This window comes from Harpegnathos saltator, unplaced genomic scaffold, assembly GCF_003227715.2.
Source record: "Harpegnathos saltator strain DR-91 unplaced genomic scaffold, Hsal_v8.6 scaffold491, whole genome shotgun sequence".
Taxonomy (NCBI): Eukaryota; Metazoa; Arthropoda; class Insecta; order Hymenoptera; family Formicidae; genus Harpegnathos; species Harpegnathos saltator.
In genome coordinates, this window is record NW_020230306.1 from 139,739 (window position 1) to 159,140 (window position 19,402).

Consider the following 19,402-nt stretch of genomic DNA (forward strand, 5'->3'; position numbering starts at 1 on the left):
TAGCGACGGTCATACTCCGCTGACGGCGTTGATAGTTAATAGTCAAACGTCTGTCAAACCTATACAATTATTCTTTAACTTTTTCAAATACAACGTTCAGTCATTTCTGAGAAGATATAAATAAGTTAAAATCTTACCATAAATTGGAAAATATAATACAATTTAAACCGTGAATGTTCAAGCTTTCTAAAAAAAAGTCAACTTTCTCTCTCTCTCTCTCTCTCTCTCTCTCTCTCTCTCTCTGTATACTTTTTTTAACATGTACATTATTAATTTAATTTATTCTTACGATTAGCTCGGTTACCAAGTCGGACATTCACCTTACTTAACACATTAACTGCCACTGGTGACGGTAACGTTGTAACATTGCTGTATCTTGCCAATTTATGCATGAGATGCGACCGCGATTATACGCAATACATACATAGTCAATGGGAAACCGATAAAACGAGCTCGCAAATATACGCGCAACGAATTGCATTCAATTTGAGTTGAATTGAGCGTTAAAACAAACAACGGAAATCAGCGTGGCAGTCGACGTGTTGAAAAATAAGATTTTCTCTCCCGCGCTTGTTTTCATTTTTATCTTTTTTTTTTTCTGTTTTCGAATACACGCTTTCGGACTAGCAATAAGCCGCGATACAGAACAACGTGTGTGACACATGGTAACGTTTTCGAGATCACGGATTTTAAATCGAGAAACAAACATCATACATGTGTCGTCGAGACGCGCGACATCGTCGAATCGGATAACGTAACGAAGAGCCATGGAACTGCGTTCAGCACCGCCGAGAGGACATGATAAACATTGGCACATTAAACTCTATGTTACTTTATTTTGCATTTTATTCTAATCATTCCTTGCTCGGCCGACATGCGAGAGCAGCGGTTATTATATCTTCATTATTACACGGTATAGAATTTCTTCTTTTTTTCTTCTGTGCTTTATAACTTCTCTGCGGTAAGACAGTGACAAAATAGTCTCCGGCGGAGGATGATCATTGAACTCCGTGTGTCTTGTTCTTTTTTGTCTTCTAGCGTACAATACAGAAGCCTCGCACAATAAGAAAAATTACAGATAGGAAAATACAGCGCGCGCGCACCGTGTGTTATTAATATCATCAATGTTTATAAGAACGGTGTTCTCCATTCTCTTTCTAGATAATGATCGAAATGTCCTTGTAATTAATGATATACACAGATGCCTCAAAGGATCTAGCGGTCGAGAAGAACCACGAGAGACACCTTTGACACACCAGCCTGTACATTACACGCTACCGTCCATTTTCTCCTTTTTCTTCTCTCTCACTTTATGCACACAACAGTCAGACTGGCCCTTACATCTCTCTCTCTCTCTCTCTCTCTCTCTCTCTCTCTCTCTCTCTCTCTCTCTCTCTCTCTCTCTCTCTCTCTCTCTCTCTCTCTCCCTCCGTTTTTTTCTTTTTATAAATGAGATTGCACTACAATAATATTCGTCCTCGTCGCTACTTAGGATCAGCTTATCTTTACATCACATTTACAGTGTTCCTGCCGATATGTTTGTTCGTACGTGGCACGGTACTTTAAATACAAGCTAAGCTCCATCTTTTAAATCTCGTTTTAGAATTTTCATCGCAGAGCCATCACAATGCGCGTTTTATCGTAATATAGCGTAAAACGAATATCTTTTTTTCCTTTCTAACGAATCTTTCTTATTAGATGACATGATGTTGGTTGCACTGTGAAGAGAGAAAAAACCTCGGGGTTTATGTCGAAGGAACGTATTTAGTTAAAAATTGTACGATTTAAAATGATATTCCATACTCTCTCAATCCGCTGTGTACTTTATACATAATATCACTATATTATTTACAATTAAATTATTCGTGAATGTAAACAGCAAAGTCCTCTCTCGTGCAAAGAAACGGATTTCGTTACGTTATGTGATGAACACCTGGTTATATCCTCACTAATGCCGCGTACGACAATGCGACCATCATCATGTCATCCAAGGCACTTCAGAGAATACGGTTTACACAATGAAAGACACTAATAGTCGAGTAAGCTAACGCACCACGAGATACTCAGATACGCGTACAATTAATGATAATCAATCCATAGTAACCATATTTGTTATCCGCCTGATGCGCGTTATCGTGATACACAAGATGAAGCTGTGTCCTCTACAGCCGTGAAATATTACAGTTACCGATATTTTACAATTACCGAATTCAGGGGTGCAATCGAGAACACGAACGAATTCAACGCGTCGAGAAGAAAAAGGCGAAGAAGTTCAAGTGAAAATAAATTTTCCTTCGTGGCATTCTAAACATGACATTTCTCGCGCTTTTTTTTCCGTTTACAAAGCGAACTTACTTAGTTTCAAGGTGAACGCTAAGATTTCCCGAATGGCTCATTGAACGAGATTCACTATATAGAGTTGATGTTCTCCAACGCATCCCCAAAAGTAAACGCATCGGTACTCGGTATTCTTTTCTACAATATCACCTTATACAATTGAAACGAGTGCCCGCTGTACGGACGGATACCTAACACGATAATGCCAAGAGATTATTTATTATGCGTGTGTGTGTATGTGTATAATTAATTTCGAGAGAAAGAGATAATAAATACACTATGTAACAACAGGGACGCTCGCGTCGTTTCGTTCTCTTCGAGTTCGATTTTTTGCAGGAGGCAACGCGCGAGCTCCGAGTTTCTACCTTCGCTTCTAACTACGAAACACGGAGACAGCTAGTCGGCCTCTGAATTTATCGCGAATGCGTGTGATCTTCGCGAGGAGTAACTTGTGCTTCTTCGCGACGCAGCGCGATTTACATGATTTCGCTTCGACATATCCGCCAATTACAATCGATTGATTGGAATAAACAGCGTTAATAGATAGAACCACCGACAGAGTTGATTCTATGAACGATAATAAACTCAATCCATTGCCCAATGGGTCTCTCTAAAACGCTTTTATCCGTTATATTCACCACCACGATCAGTCGCGCATTCTGTGTAAACGGAGCATGCATTAAAATGTATTTTGATTGAGACATGATTTACAAGCTTTGTGTGTGTGTGTGTGTGTGTGTGTGTTTCGGGCAAGATTTAACAGTAGTAGGAAACTCTCGTCCTCAACGAGCGAATTACAGCTGTACATAACGTTTTATTTTCACGGAAAGTTTCGATTCTATTGCAATTTCCACGACGAACATTGCGAAATTATAACAATATTGTACTTTGTATTGCACTTTCGCTCGAAACTAATGGCATCGTAAACAAATAATAAAAAACCGCTAGCTAACATTTTCTTTTATCTCTCGTTGACTCGTTCGTCAAAATTTAAATACATCTGCACTACGTATCTGATAGTGTTGTATATAAACAATTGCATATTATCGGATATATATATATATATATATCCGTTTATTACGTCTTGAAATTATTCACTGTAGTCTAGATCATTTTGCACTGATAGCTTATCACACTCCTGCATCTATCTTTCTATAAAAAATAGACGAAAAAGAGATTTGAGTACAAAATAAGCTACATTGTGGCAAATATAAACTGTAACAAATAATTTTAAGACATAGTAAAATAACACGATACAACGTAGTAAATCTTTACAATTTACAGTGAAAATAATTACAACAGCTACGATAGTAACTTTTACAGAAGTTCTATAGAGCTCTTTACATCTGTATCTTAAAATCAGGCACGCAAGATAGCCTATGTGTTTTGGGTGTATATTTGTGCATTATGTACACCTTACAGCTTGTACAAATAGAACTGGTAGTGCAATATATATATGTATATATATATATATATATTTATATTTATATAAATATTAGCAGATTAATGTACATACACGTATGTAGATGTCAAGCTAGCTCAGCAAAACCTGTCCAGAATTTCACGTTAGTATAATAATATCACGGTATAATTATAATTATACATATATATATATATATGTATATATAGTAGAAGTATACAACGCGTGTACAGAATACGTAATACGTAAGATAGCGCATTGTACAAGCGTTTGCTACCTAAACATTTACATTCTAGAGACATGTCTCTATTACCAAAAACATATAGAAACATGTATTAATAAAAAAAGGAAAACAAAAGAGAAGAAAACGGAAAGAATAGAATATTTCTTTCACAAGCTATGTCTCTGTGCATTAAGTGACCTTTCGATATCGTCTGCGTTCCTTGATGGCAGGTTTTTGAGGATTGATTGAAAAATAAACTTGATTCCTATAGATAGACTTGAGATATTCTTTCTCTCTCTCTCTCTCTCTCTCTCTCTCTCTCTCTCTCTCTCTCTCTCTCTCTCTCTCTCTCTCTCTCTCTCTATCATTCCGAGATGCATAATTATGGCAAGCGAGGATTGAATTATATAGGAACCTGGACTCATAATTATCTTGTGTGTACGGTATACAGGTCTCCCTATATTGCACAGAATCGTATCAAATAGCCGCGCGCTACTTATCACACCGAATTTTACAAAATATAAAAACTCGTCGTTGTACTGTGTTCGCGTAATATATATGTATACTTCATTATAATAGCAGATTCGATCTAACGAAGTGCGCAAACATCGGCGACACGCAATCTTCATAAGTCTTATCTAGAAACGCATTCGTCTCTTGTACCATCAGATCGACATTGAACGTATCCGCAAAACGTCAGCTACGAGTTTGGACCTAGTCTTTACTTATGCGTGTGTAACACAGGTAACGTTGTACAATTATAAGAACAAAGCCTGCGAACGTAACTATCGTACGTTAGAAGAAAGTACGAAAGTCGAGTTATTACTGCGCGGGCCTGTCAAAGCAAATCGTTCACGTGGTTTATGCGACTGGATGATGACCACGTGCTTGCGTACGTTCATGCGTATGTGTGTGTGTGTGTTAGTATGTCATAAGTTTCAAGATAGTTTGAATGCTTCTCCTTAAATGCAATTCCGAACGCAATAATATCCAGTGAAATAGCTGAACTTGTGTCGTTTGAGAATTTTTAACGTTTAAAGAAAGAAACGTTTAACGTTTCCAAGAAAGGAGATTCTTAAGAGATTCTTCGACTCGTATCTTTGTGTGTATTTAAAGTTTTACAGCAGAAACTGTGCAAACTCTGCTTCTACAGATATGATTATTGAGTATCTAATCCATGATTACCTCGAGATTGATTTTTAATAAACTTTTAATAAATCAATCTAGACGTTTAAGGGAAAATTTTAGACATATCTGTGTCACATTCAGAAACAAGTTTTTCATCATCATGTTTTTCCCATTGTTGGTTGCGTTACAAATTGCATTGAGGAAATAAAATGTTCGAACCGTTTTGGAGCTGTATATTGTGAAAACTATATATCGTGTTTCGTTTATGTTGTGTTGGTGATGGGTGCACCAGCGTGAAGCGAACTGACTCTAAAATCTATATATATCTCCAATTATTCCGCTCGCAAGCAGTTAAATTCGGAGTACAACCCGCGGCGGCCGGGCCGGTTGTGCCATCGCCTTTGGCGCGAACGCGACAGTTTAGCGGAGCGACTCAGCTGTTTATATTTCTTGTATGTGGCCTTCTAAGTTGCGGCACGTCGTCCTGAAAGAGCCTTAGAGCCTTAGAAGTTAGAGCGGTGCGTGTGCAGCCCCACAGCTGTTGTTCACACATGAGTGGCGAGCGCGGTGAATTGTTGGTGAGAGCGACTGGAATGCGATTGAGATTCGAAAACATCACGCCTGTTGACACAAGCAGCGACTCGCGCGGTGCTTTCAATTGAGATCGCCCGAGGGTCCCAGCGGCGTGTGCTGATAATTGGTGTTGATCTGCGACTGCTCTCGATACTGCATCGAATTGCCGCTGGAGAACCCGGTCGATCCTGTGCCCTACTGCAATTGCTGCTGCTGCTGCTGCTGTTGCTGCTGCTGTTGCTGCAGCAGCTGCTGCTGCTGCTGGCCGCTGTTGAGCGCGAGCCGTTGCATCTGACGTATAACCGTTGCTGCATGGTACGCTTGCTGCAACCATGAGAGAAGGGGGAGACTTTCCTAGGCCTGGTAAGGAAACAGATACGATTAACAATATGCTAATTAGCCAACGATACTAACCTTCCATCTCGACTTGGCAAAATTCTTTTTAAGTTGTTCCGATACTGTACCATGGATGTTTTTATTGCTTGCTGCGTTGCCGGATATCCTGGAATTATCAATGCGATGGAATTATATTAAACTCATGCTTATGCTCGTACATCGAGAAAGTTATTATGTGAATATCGCATATGAGTATAATTAGTTCAGGTGGAGGTAAGAGTGGAGATATTTAGAGAGAAGAGTACACGAATGTGTGACAACGAATACACGTGATGCACGACTGCCTTATTACTTTGAATCGCATGAAGTTGCTTTTAACCCCTTAAGTACAGACACATAGACACATAGAGACAGATGACAAAAGCTTTCCAAGAGTACAACATATCATTTACTTACTTAGTCCACACAAATTTTATTTTATGGACAAATCAGTTCCTGTAATATTCGTGACTTCGAGCTATAGGAATACATTAAAGTTTACGTTTAAAGCTCTCGTTACCGATACCCGCGTACCGTATATGTTTATACAGAATAACTCTGTATCTTATATCGTATAAATATCACGAATGTCATTATGTGCATACGCAAAAAAAAAGTGTATTCTTTCGGTATCTTTTTGTTTCGTTTTCAGATTTTAAAAATCCTTACCAAGGATGTGCGAGAGCTTGCTTGCAGGTGTAACGCTCATCGACATTGACGCACATTAGCTTGTGAATGAAATCCTTCGCAGAATCGCTGATGTCGTCCCAGTACGGTGAGTCAAATTCAAATTCCCCTGTAACAAGTTTGGTTAACTATTTTTTATATAGTATATAATTTCGATATAAAATAATAATTTCAACTAAAACGAACTCGCTCCACACGCGTGTACTATTTGTATGAATAACTACGAAACTAAATCAAACAAGTGGCTCTGAGATTAAAAACAAAAGATATTGTTACTTAGATACATCTTGTTTATCTCTGTTCGATACTTGACAATATATTATTATTATTATTATCATACTATACTTGAGTAAAATATCAAACATGCAAGAAATGACATTTCAAGCGAATTGTATCACATTTCGGAGCAACGTGCTTTACGTAAAACGCGCAAAACGTTGCCTGGAAGTTGTTTCATTACCTTTCAAAATTTGCGCAAACAGATTGGCATCATTCTCGTCGTAAAACGGAGGATATCCGCACAAGAGGATGTACGAAATGACCCCTATACTCCAAACATCCACTGCCTTGCCGTATGGTTTTTGTGCCAAAACTTCAGGTGCTGCAAATCATCAGTTTATATCAATATTTAAAATCTTCCTCTCTCTCTCTCTCTCTCTCTCTCTCTCTCTCTCTCTCTCTCTCTCTCTCTCTCTCTCTCTCTCTCTGTAATTTTTATTTGTTTTCTAACTCACCGACATATCCCGGTGTACCACAAGCAGTCGCCATAATCCCGGAGTCTTCCATCTTTGATAGGCCGAAATCGCTGATCATGATTTTACTATCCTCATCTGGACTATAATATAGGAGATTCTCTGGCTTCAGATCTCTGTGAACGACCCCTTGGTCGTGCATATAGTCTACCGCCTCGAGCACTTGTCTTATTAAGCCGGATGCATCTTTTTCTGTGTAGGAACCTTTCTCGACGATTCTATCAAACAGTTCTCCACCAGTGACCCTATAATGTAACATATACTTTAATATTCGCCTTCTCATCCTCAATACCTCAACATCAAAGAATCGTATAAAAATAGCAGCGATACTCACAGTTCCATAACTAAGTAGACTTTATGCTTATCTTCAAACGTTTCCAGTAACTGAACAATATTTGGATGTGTTAACCTGCAACAGTATCAGATTCCTCTAATTTGGAGCTATTGCACACATCGCAAACACAAAAGAAAATTCGATAACTGAAGTAAAAAGAAAAAAAAAAGAAAGAAAAGAAAATATATTATGTATATCTTACATGAAAATATATACACTATTATATGAAAAGAATATATTATGTAAAAATATTTTCTTTGGCAAATATATTCTTTATATTCAGTTGCAGATAGTTATAAATAAACTATGCATATGTCTTATGTTATTGATTAATGCATATGTTAATTAATAATTTTAAATTGGCAAAATAATAAAATTATAACAAACTAATATATAGAGTAAACAACGTTAAACAACAATGCAGAATTAGCTCACAATCAGCTATGCAATTACATATTATACTGAGAAAACATGCTCTAGTAATCACTAGTATTCTTATCACTAGTTATATTTTATATACTTGGCATACAGATTATTAATTATATATAGACAATCACATTCACGTAGAAAAAAGAGATAACTATTTACAAGATATTGTACAGCAGCATTAAAGCAATTTCTACCAAATATGTACAAGAATCTGAGATATACATACATAATAGATCTTCCATTGACTATAGAGAGAGAGAACTTGCATTGCATAGATTATTTAAAAAAAAGAAAAAAGAAAGGAAAGGAAACTATTAGTAGCAGTATTAAGATCTGTTAGAAATCTGTTAGAGATATAAAGAAGAAATATTATTTTATACATTGCAATTATCTCATAATTGTATAACGAGCAGCAATCTCGTTAGCCTTTATGTATCACAAATTTTTTTCTCGTAAAATGAGAAAGTGAGAAAATGTTCCACTGTCTCTTGTACATATTTCAAGTTATAGTAATTTGAGAAAATGCGTTCGTTAAACGGCTAGCTTATTGAAACACATAAATCTTTTCACAATATAACTCTATAACTCATGTCTTGTTTCGATAAAGTTAATAAAACCTCAACAAAAGAAAAACAGCGTGGCGCATGAATATGTTAGCTTTTTTATAAATAACCATGAATAATATAACACGTATGAAGAATATTTACATGTTTATATAAGACGGTTTTTCTTCCTCATGAAACGCAGCATATTCGTAGTTTATAGTGACTCATTCTTGATTATCTCGTTTTTATATTTTTTATCACTGTCACATATATAGATTACATATTTATGACGACAGTATAGCGATCGTGGCAATATAATTTATGATAGAAACTATACGTTAATGAATAAAAACGTGTAGACGAGTAAATATTTTTAGAAATTTTGATTGACAACATGTTTGTCTTGAAATTGTTTACAAATATGAATCTAGTAAGTGTAAAGTCGTATCAAACTCCCGATGTAAAACATAATTCCACATATAAGACTAGAAAATATTGAAATTGTTTAAGAATAAGCGAAAATTGTTTAAGAATACCGAGTAACACGTGTCACTATATTATCATTTCGTTTTACACATTATTGATTAACACGGACAAATTTTATGTATATCATTTGTTTCTAATACTTTCTAACTAACTTTCTGGGACGCGCAAGGCAATCGCGATATTTACATAAGAATATATGACACAATTATCGTAATTAGGACTGACATTTCCGATCGATTTTATGTAATATTTTTTTTCTTTCTCAGTTTCCTATGAAGAAAACGCATTTTATATCATACACAAAATAACACAGTTTTGGATTCAAATTTAGAAGATAACAATAAATTATTCACATATTGACATATATTTTGTCTTAAATATGTTTGTTTTAAATATTTGGCTGTTGTATCAGCATACATTTTACCATGTAAATGTATGTCATGTGTGTTAATGTCCATTTAAATCATGATTAAAAAATAAAAATAAAAATACTTCATATATACGCAAGCGCGCATATGGCGCAGATGCAAATATAACAGATCCTCCCTAAATTATTTTCTCATTCTGATCACATTAATAATATCTTATCGTCTACATCATCGCGTTTTATCCTGAGTGATTCCATCAAAGTTCGATAGAAGAAGAAGACGATTACATCTCGATTCGTATCGCACAAATAGGGCTCCACTTCACAACTAGAGCAGTATTATCTAACGGCTGTCGTCGAAATTGTTATGTCTTGTCTCGTTTAAAAATACTATTTAAAGAGGTCGTCTTGATTAAGGCGTGGTTATAAGCTCGTATCATACTGGATATTCTCACTTAACGAAAGGTGGTAAGTACAAGGATACCAAAACTGTGTTCAACGCTACGTGATGTGAACGTGCATAGAAATTATCGTGTATTTATAATATAAATATATATATATATATAATATATGATCTGAATCTGTAACAATGTATGGCATCGTCGAATGATACAGAATACTGAGCGATACAGGTAGTTGGTGCCTGTGTTTAGGCCCACACTTACCATTTTCTTTCGCCACTACTATCCGACTTGAGCGATCCATCACCACTCTGTGGTGTCACACTTTCACTGAACCTACGAAGTATAATAATACCATACACAATTACGTAATATATATCGAGAGCAGAGCTGTTTGCTTACTCGCACGAAGTCAGAATTTTCTTATTTTTTCTTATTCCTTCTCTTATTGTCTGTTCCTTTTTTTACTTTTGTCTTTTATTCCCTTTCGTCATTGACACTTCCGTTTCTCCAGTGTGATGATGTAGAAAATAAATTTATATGGAATATCGATTTTTCTCCAAAAGAAGAGAGAGACTGCATTATTAGTCAAAATATGCAAACGACAAATTGATTGCAATCAAGAGATCTTCTCTTTCTACTGATAAATTACTGATAAATTAAAATTAATAATTAGAAACGTGATGCGATTATAATAATAAAAATAGCCAAAAGTAGCCATAATTCTCTCTCTCTCTCTCAAGATATATACTAATCAATATATTAAAATTCCATATACACATGCAACGTCTTTGTGAAGGAGAATAACTTAAGAACCAACAATGTGTCCTTGTGCAGTGTTAAATAAATGATATATCGATGAGATTAATATGATGTATGAGGTAAGTTTCCAATTATGAAACAGTAAACAGTATGTACGACGTATGTATACGACGTATGAACATGTGTATGTGTGATGTAGCACCTTGTACTCTCGCGGTGATGATCACTTGCAATAATAATTTAATAACACGACGAGATTCTTAAGCACCAAACAGTCGTCCTTTTACGCGAACTATTGTCAACTTTTTTATAGACGCGTCCCGGCTAAACTGATACGTGAGTCGCTGAGGAATATAGAAAATAGAACCAATGTAGAAGGAGTCCAATGCTAACAAACATTGAAAAGTACCACTTCAACACATATCCAAACATTCGTTAAAGAGAAAAATACTGTAGATAACATATATATATTCCAAGTACAACACGATGGAAGGATTGCAAGAGGAATATTTGAACATGTGTTATATTCAAAGTATGTTCGATAGCATCGAGACAATATGTAGCTTGTACGAGGCACATTATCTGCATACAACATTAAAGATAACAAGAGCACAGACGACAGCCATCAGAGCTCACTCCAAATGCCATATCAACGCTTCCGGAACGAGAAGACTTTCGACAGTGGGTATATGTTGAGCAAAACTAGCACACCATGTATATATATATATATATATATATATATATATATATATATATATATATATATATATATATATATATATATATATAGTCACATAATATTACTGTGTAAATGAGAAAAAGCACAGCGATCGTGGAGATCGTAGATTATTAATATGACGGGACGGGCTCTCCCCAAAAATAATCGATATGATTGAAAACAGATGCCGAGTAACTTATGATCCGTCGGAAAAAACGACGCGATGGGAGGAATTCTGAAAAGCAGAGAAACCAATGGTCCGCAATACCTTTTTTAGTCTTGTGCTTGCACGCAATACTAAATGGTAAATGAATTTGTCTGATGTATATACGCAGAACGCTATGTAATAAGGAAGGAGGAATACAAAGTACTCCATGAGCGATATGATTCTTATACATGAAGCGTTTGTTAAAGAGAGGCATGCGTTCAACTATGTCAAAGTTGATCCCAGCGATAATAGAACTGGTACTTCAATCTCAGCCAATTATCAACTTTCCGAATGCCTAAATTATAATATTAAGGGGCCAACTATGTGAAATCAAGATTACAGTATATATACTGGTAAAAAGTTCGTCTACTGAAAAGATATCCAGCTCTCAGCGGCTCGCTTTCGCGCCCTACCTTCGGAGAACTTTGATTTCGTTCTCTAACGAATCCTCTTTGCCCTTTAGCGCCTTCTTGTCGATGATCTTCACAGCAAACATCTGGCCGGGTTTCTCCTTGCTTTCCGCTAGCCTCACCTCGGAGAATGCCCCCCTGAACAAAGAAAGATGCGATATTAGGCGATAATTTTAGTTTTATTCGGCAAATCAATTTGCACGAGCAAATTTGCTTCTCTAATTAGCGACTGTGTATTATTTCTCGAGTGAGGATAATCACTCATGGAATTGCAAACTGATGTTCCTTCCTTATCAGCGAATCGACACTGCAAACTGTTCACAAGCCAGACCCCAGGCACAATAATACACCGCAAGTAATTAGCTCTGACACTATTGTCGCGTGACACTATTGTCATGCGTTCAAACATTGCGACAGATGTATCTTGAAACATTGCAGGACACGCCATAAGAGACGCGTATCGCATGCGCGTGACAGAAAGTCCTTTCATACGTGACTCCTGAGCTGTATTTTACGAATAATCAATCGAGGACAGTTAATGATAATCAGCCGTGTATAGCAGCAAAAAAAGATATCATTCTAATATCACAAAAAATTTCTCAGTTTATTTCTTTTCCTGTAAATAATGCTTACCTTTAACGAAGAATATTTTCCTGACAATATTCTGAATTTATTCTCTTTCATGTTACAAAACTCATACTCTGTACGAAGAAGTAAACTGAATTGTTGTTAATTCGATATTCTTCATTAAAATGAACTAAACATTACTAAGATTCAAAGTATATTTTGAATAAATATGATGGACTAACGTATAGCAGATTTACAGATGTATAAACTTATGGAACATTTGAAACAAGTGACATTGACTTGAATGTGACACGCATAAATTTTGAAGAAGCGCGTAAAAGTGAAATACAATTTACAATTCAAAATTATCGTTGTGTAATCTGGGGACTCGGTAAATATCGAAATGGGATGTCTAGTAAAACCCAGCACTCGACACGAGGCTGGATTTTCCCCTGGTGCTACTAAATCATCGAGGAGATACAATGGAACAGTAATAATCCACGTATCGCAAGCGCCGGTTATAGGACGGTTCGTTCGTTTTCTCACCACCACCACTACAACTCCGTGTGTAACCGTGAATAAACGAAATTAAGGAAAGATCATCCGTTTCAGACGGATAAATAGGACTTTCTCTTTCGCAGGATGTTACAAAACATTATTATATAAGCCGACTTCGCGGACCAATGAAGTATTCAACCGTTCTGGGCGATGCTCTCGCTACTTAGTAATTTCCGACTGGGCAGGAAATGTTTGGCTTTCCAGACGGATTAATTCGCTCAACTGAGAGAGAGAGAGAGACAGAGAGAGAGAGAGAGAGAGAGAGAGAGAGAGAGAGAGAACTTACGCGCTACTTGAGATAAGATCGCACGCCCAGGAATTCAAAATATCTTTTAAAAAGAATAAACGCGGCTGTAGCACACACACACACACACATATGTGTGTATGTGCGTGTAGAACGACAAAGAACGAAGCTTTGTGCGGCGAGCGTCGATCGAGGTTTTCTAAATTGATTCTAATCTCAGTCGATACTCTCTCGCTAAGTTGAGTTTGAAAAATAACACGACGGGATAAAATTGAACCACGCGCGCTGAACGCGTTATTTTCCAGCTTTGAGCACGGCGAGAGAATCGGATATCGATAAACCATAGGGCCTCAGAAGTGTCCGATACGCACGAGAAAATACAAACGTTTTGACGTCGGGTAATTTCAGAATCTCATAAATCCGATGTCGCTCGCGCGCGCCATGACACGAATGGCGTCGGGACGAGAATTTCCGATTTAAGGGAACGTTTTAAAAGCGATCCGAAAGTGTCGTTAGAGGAGGACACGTGTGTATGCACCGTTGCGTCTTAGCGCGATGCATACCGAGTGAGAGACCGAGAAGAATGCGAGAAGAAAGAAACACGGGCGCGATATAGTTTCACTTCAATATTTCCTCGAGCTCGCTCGCTCGAGATATAGATCCGAAAAGTGTGAAAATTCGCGAGCGATTCCAACACGAAGGAAAGTTATGTCGCGAGCGCGCGCGCGCGAACGAGCGAAAATTAAATCGCGGACACTTCCATTTATGCAATCCATTTAGCACTCGGCGCCTCGTCATTTATACGTAAACGAAAGAAACTGGGAGCTCAGCGTCGAAGGTCGCGAGGGACGTGTGTATCTACAGGGTGTCCGAAAGCCACCGAATGATCGGTTCGATGGTAGATGGTAGTTTTACGAATCGAGCGACTTCCGTCAAATTTCCCGATTAACTGGCAATTAACTCTCCGTCAAAGACAGAGTTACCACCGTGGAAAACAAGAGAGTTCGCTGTTGAGGAAATTCTCTTGCGTCTCCCCTTTATAATTTACATTTTCTCTCCGTGTGTCGCTTGTATTTAATATTACACTTGCTATCGCGAACGAGTTTGATCATTTTTGTTAATTCATTGTATCATCGATTAATTTAGTCGGAATTTGATGAAGTCAGCCTCTCAATCAGAAATCAATATTTATCCGTACCGAATATCTCGAAGAAAGCTAAGAAATTGTTTCTAGGAATTTTCAGTGTTACACACACATATCCCGATAAACTGAGATGAAAATTTTGCAGAAATAAATCTTATATAAAAAATTCTTCACAAGGGAGGTGTAATTTTATTAGCCGTTTGTCTACTTCAAATTGTGATTTGTAAGAAGCAACTGCCCAATCTGACTGTTTTAAAACAAAATCGATTAATACCGTGGGGTTTTCATTTCAGCGAAAGTCGATTCCGTATTGTCGAAAGAGCTTGCGGCTAAAAGGACATCCGGTGGTTTGTAACAACCTATCTATATATGTCACACGAGCTCGATGTAAAATTCGACAGATTTAGCGCGAATGGGAGATTATCCCGGAAGATTGCGCGAGATTCATGGTCGTACACACATACACACACACACACATATATATATATGATATATATATATCGCGTTCGTGCAGTTGAAAGGAATAACCGATATACGGCGAGAAATACGTATATGTGTAAAAAAAGAATATCGCATCATTTCGCGTGTGTCTCAATTGATGTTTACTAATTTACCGAACACGCTCGTGAAATCGCGCAGATTTCGAAAAACAGGCCGCAAACAGGAAATTATCTCCCCTCTCGCGAGATTCATTTTTGCATCGACACGGGAGATAATCCGCCGATTAAGTCATCCGCTTTTAAAATATAACGTCGCACGGAGATTTTAATGTTAATATGTCTGCCGTGCCTCTGGTCGCTGTTATGTAACTTTACGATAAACATTCCGTTACGGATCAGAGTGTGAGATATACGTGTTACGCGTGGCAGCGAAAGTTTTGCGGATTGAGATATCGCGTACGTGTGTATAATTCCGAAGGAAAGACAGATATATCGCGTATATCTTCATTTCTTCGGAGATTGTCGACGCGCATCAGCGTCAACAGTCTCCGACATAGCGATGCATCTCGGAGGATGCGTTTTATGCGTAATTTTCTAAAATGTCATCTCATACGAATCGCCGTACGAGCGGGTACAATGAGTATACCGATGAAATGAATGAATGAAAATGAAAGTGCGGAATAACGATTATACACATTATATAATCGAAGAGACAAGATAGGATAGGGTAGGAGCTCTTAGGAGCACGGAAATGTAGAGACGCGAATGAGCAGAGAATACAGCTATCGTTATCTTTATCGGAAATGCAAATGTATAAAAACTGCGGCAATTTTTCATACATATCGTTCGCCGTTTTACAAGAACGCCTTCGACATAAATAGATTCTCCCAACGACGTACTTTTTTTTTTCTTCTTCCTCCTGCTCCCTTTCTCTCTCCCTCCTGCTTCGGAAGATCATAGAGAGTGATCCTGATCCGTCGTAACTTTTTAGCGCTCGGTGATAAATATAAGCTGCGATCAGGTCGGAAATTGCAAGCCGCGCTTGGCTCCACTTGAAATTAATCGACGAAAGAGTCGCGTTATCTATTTACAGCCCTCTCGTAACATTCAACCCGCTAAACTCGCTCGATTATCGACGGGCACTCGAAGCCGGGATAAATTACGGATGGTCGATTGAATTTCCGCCGAAGGAGCCGAAGGGAGAGAAAGGGGGAGATAGAGAGACTGCAAGACATGCGGGTGGAGAGGATCCAGGTGAACGACGATGACAACAAGTGCACGGAGCACAACAAGTGTTCGCGTTGACTTCGCGCCCCGCGGAGGTCCTGACGACGCGCTCTCGACCGTATGTCGAGGAAGAGCAAGGATCTATTATGTACACTTACGTGCCCAACAGGTCCTTCAGGATGTACTTGTCCTCGACGGAGGGCGACCGGTCATCCTTGCCGTCCTTCTTGATCTTCTTGTTCGAATCCTTCTTCCCAAACAGCGGCATCTTGTCCCACGATGATCTCTCCTCGGAATGTTCTAACTTGCGTATATGCAACGCGTATGGTGTATGTGTGTGTGTGTGTGTGTATACGACACACACACAAAAGATCTACCAACCACGCACTAGTGCTCCGCGTCTGCCAGCACTCGCTGCGGAGACGCCGCGAACGGATCGGGGCGGCACAGGATGATGGTTACGCGCGAGTCCACCAAGAGAGAGAGAGAGAGCTCCTCTCTCCGCTTCAGTCTTCTCCGATGTGCGTATGTGTAGACGCGATCTGCGACAAGCGATGAAGATGACAATGAATGAGAGAGAAAGATTTAACACTCGCCGCCGCTGATCTCCGCGGCGTTCCGGGAAGATACCGCCGCCTTCGTCGTACCAGACGCACCGTCAGATCGTCATTCCGCGACGGGACGATCATGAACCCACGACCTTTCGGATCGCGATAGCCCGCTCTCTCTTTCTCTTTCTCTCCCTCCCTCTTTCTCTGACAGCCGCGTGCGCTCTTACTGCCTGCCAGCTGGCTGTCGCACTTCCGCGACCGTCCTCTCTCTCCCTGTGTCGGCTGTTTCACGACCTCATCGACGACGACGACGACGATGACGACGACCTTACGACATGCGGCGTTTCTGCTCCACCACCGACTCTCTCGTGTCCTCGCGCTTGCTGCTTCGTCGCTTCACGCCGAGCGTCCACTAGCTGATGGAAACTCGGGGATTCTGCTGTTTTGTCGTCCTCTCGCCAGCGTTCACCACTACTCCTCGTTCGCACGCGCGCGGAGTTCCTCCACGCGTCTCTCGCTCCGCGCTATCGGGCTCAGGGTCGCGGCCTCGCGCCCTCGCGCTGCTTTGCTCGGCCTGGCTTTCGCGGAGCGCCAGATAGCTCCCTCCGCGCGTTGTTCTCGGCCTCCTGCTCGCGCTCGTAGCTCGCGCTGGAGTAGAGAATGACGCACGTACAAACCGCCGCTTTAGCGCGTCGTCGCGTCGTTGCTGCTCCTCGTCGCTCGCGATAAACGTTCACGCCCGGGTCCGCTGCAGGTCATATCAGCGTACCGACTGCCGCTCGTTCTCCCGCGCGAATGTCTCCGTAGTGCTCCTCCCCGTCGCACTGCACTCCAAGCACTGCGGCGATGACGATATATATATATATGCGGGCTGCGCATCCTCGAGAGAGACGCTGTGCGGCTATGCGGGATTCACACGCGTTTGTTACAAATGGCTACGGAATAGCCAAGGCTTAGTTCATATGCTTACCTAGTATAACTTTTGTATGGTTGACCGTTAAAAGAGGTTTTATATATATTAAAATAGAAACGTAGAATGTAAAAACGCGAGAGAAAAACATGGACGAAAACGTTCTTCCAAGTACTAAGTTGTTTCACGTTGTTAAGAAGATCACCTAACATAGGAACCAAGCACTATGTTATCCGCAACAGAAGCTTTTCTGCGCATGCATGAAGGGATGAAGAGCTCGATGTAAGCGATCAGTGATTGGCGATCAGTATTAGGATGCTTACGATAACCTGGTTAGAGTTTAGTTTCCTAGGAATAAAATATACGTATAGGTACAACCATCTACTACCATCATACTTCATGACAACTCAATGCTGTCTTATCGCTATTGAATTGAGTTAAGAAAGTCGGTAGTTGATAGTAAGACGAAAAATAGGATAGAAGGTAATAATCTGCAAAATTGTATTAATTATGATAAAAAATAAATTTTAACGGTGCGTAGTAATTTTACATAATTATAACTTTTAATAAAGGTAATACTAATAATGATTAATTAAAATTTATTGTGGTCGTGACATAATGGTCGAGCTAACCATAGTGAGAATAATCAATTGTGATTGGTCAATTTTTTACGGCTTAAAACTTATTACATCCATTGTAGATCCATGCCCAATTTCTTCACCTCTAGATAAACTGTCGATAATTTTATCTATGAGATATTTCCCAGAATCGGTTTTCTTCATTTGTTAAGAATACGGACTTCGAACGGACAAATAACAATGGACAGACGGCTTAGAATTTTCCCCGTCAAGGTCCATAAATAGAGGAACGGAACAAAGTTAGGTTCTCTCATCCAGTTCACAGTTTGGTTCGAAAATAGCGGCGACCGTAGCTCAGCTGATTAATTATATACTGTCATGTCAAAAATTATTTTCGTTTTTTGCAATATTTTGTACTATAGCCGGCATTGTATATGTTTTTCTTCTGGAAATTCTCACTGGTATTTTGGAATGTGTTTAAAACTATGTTTTGATTACTTCTGATTACATCTTAAACTATGTTTTGATTACCTATTCACTCACACAACTAAACTATAATACTACACGTACGTAGTATCATGTATCTAACACAGATTCTCTGACTCGAAAATGACGGCCGTGAGAGGACCTTACCTTGTCCCGTTCCTCTATTTACGGACCTTGACAGGATCTATATAGAAAATTCCAGGACGTCTGTCCATTGTTATTTGTCCGTTCGAAGTCCGTATTCTTGAAAAATGTCGTATGCGATTTCATAAATGTTACTAGATATCACGATTCTCAGTTAATTAAATTGACCTGATGAAATATCGTATACGATATTTTTCATAAATTTTCGAAGATAAAAGCCCAACTCGACATTACAAAATTACAAAATAAAATACATTATTTATTGGTACTCATGAACAGAGTTCTGTTTCTTTCACCTTATTTTCACTTTCACTTCACCTTCACAGAAACTTTCCTTTTTTCCCTATAATCCTTTATATTTTCTCATTGTTTCATTCCTCCGCCAGTACCCCGGCAAA

General features: G+C 38.9%; 1 protein-coding gene across 4 annotated transcripts; it reads right to left on the reverse strand.

Moving 5' to 3' along the window:
- Window positions 1–4,889: 4,889 nt before the first annotated feature.
- CaMKI (Calcium/calmodulin-dependent protein kinase I) lies at window positions 4,890–17,790 on the reverse strand. Of its 4 annotated transcripts, none has more exons than XM_025302407.1 (9): window positions 16,494–17,790; window positions 12,159–12,293; window positions 10,322–10,393; window positions 7,830–7,904; window positions 7,478–7,740; window positions 7,204–7,344; window positions 6,726–6,852; window positions 6,146–6,183; window positions 4,890–6,041 (listed from the first exon to the last, which is right to left on the reverse strand). In XM_025302407.1, exons 1-9 carry the CDS (start codon window positions 16,601–16,603, stop codon window positions 5,542–5,544), a joined length of 1,461 nt encoding a protein of 486 aa, XP_025158192.1. In that variant the 5' UTR covers window positions 16,604–17,790; the 3' UTR covers window positions 4,890–5,541. The 4 variants fall into 4 exon arrangements, with proteins under 4 accessions (XP_025158192.1, XP_025158193.1, XP_011141909.1 ...); XM_011143607.3 differs by having other exon boundaries at window positions 5,698–6,005; window positions 6,096–6,183; window positions 16,494–17,788; XM_025302408.1 differs by lacking the exon at window positions 10,322–10,393 and having other exon boundaries at window positions 16,494–17,787.
- Window positions 17,791–19,402: the final 1,612 nt, after the last annotated feature.